The following is a 550-nucleotide window of genomic DNA, read 5'->3' as shown; positions in this document are numbered from 1 at the left end:
TCAGAAAGCTTGGGAGGTGACGGAGTATCTTCATCAGAGGAAGAGCGATAAGGTGAGGTTAGCCCCGCAGGTTCACGGGACGCCTTTGAACACCTAGGGGACGCCACAGTGCCCCTGATGAGAAGAACGGAGCTACAGGACGTCGACATGGAGTGTGTGGGATCCGACCACGGAGAATATGATCCGGACGATTTGGACCTCCCTGCCTCCCGTCAATCGACCGTAGCCACCGCTGCTACAACGACTAGGCTACCAACATTCACCCCTTGCATTCGCGTGTCCGCTATGTCAGAACTGAAAGAGTTCTCCGGGAAGGACGACGACGAGGATCGACGCGGGCTTGGATCGGCAAGGTGAAGTCGGCCTTCGTCCGCGATCAGGCTCCAGACGATGAGAAGTGGCTGGTGCTGGGTAGCTTGTTCACCGGACCGGCGCGTAACTGGTACCGGCAACTTAGTCGAACCACGAGGGGCGACTGGAAGGAGCTCCTGCTCGAGTTTCAAGTGCAGTTCTGCGGACTCGGAGTCTCGGTCGCGAGACAATACTATCA

At 57.6% G+C, this 550-nt stretch overlaps 1 protein-coding gene across 1 annotated transcript; it reads left to right on the top strand.

Annotated features, from left to right (window-relative positions):
* Positions 1–147: 147 nt before the first annotated feature.
* Positions 148–357, top strand: PPTG_22236 (hypothetical protein; the record flags this gene model as incomplete). The annotated part of the gene is made up of 1 exon (XM_008902407.1): positions 148–357. The coding sequence occupies one exon, from the start codon at positions 148–150 to the stop codon at positions 355–357; it is 210 nt and encodes a 69-aa protein (XP_008900655.1).
* Between the last annotated feature and the right edge of the window lie 193 nt (positions 358–550).

This window comes from Phytophthora parasitica, assembly GCF_000247585.1.
Source record: "Phytophthora parasitica INRA-310 unplaced genomic scaffold supercont2.13, whole genome shotgun sequence".
Taxonomy (NCBI): Eukaryota; Oomycota; class Peronosporomycetes; order Peronosporales; family Peronosporaceae; genus Phytophthora; species Phytophthora nicotianae.
This window is presented reverse-complemented; position numbering and strand designations above follow the sequence as displayed.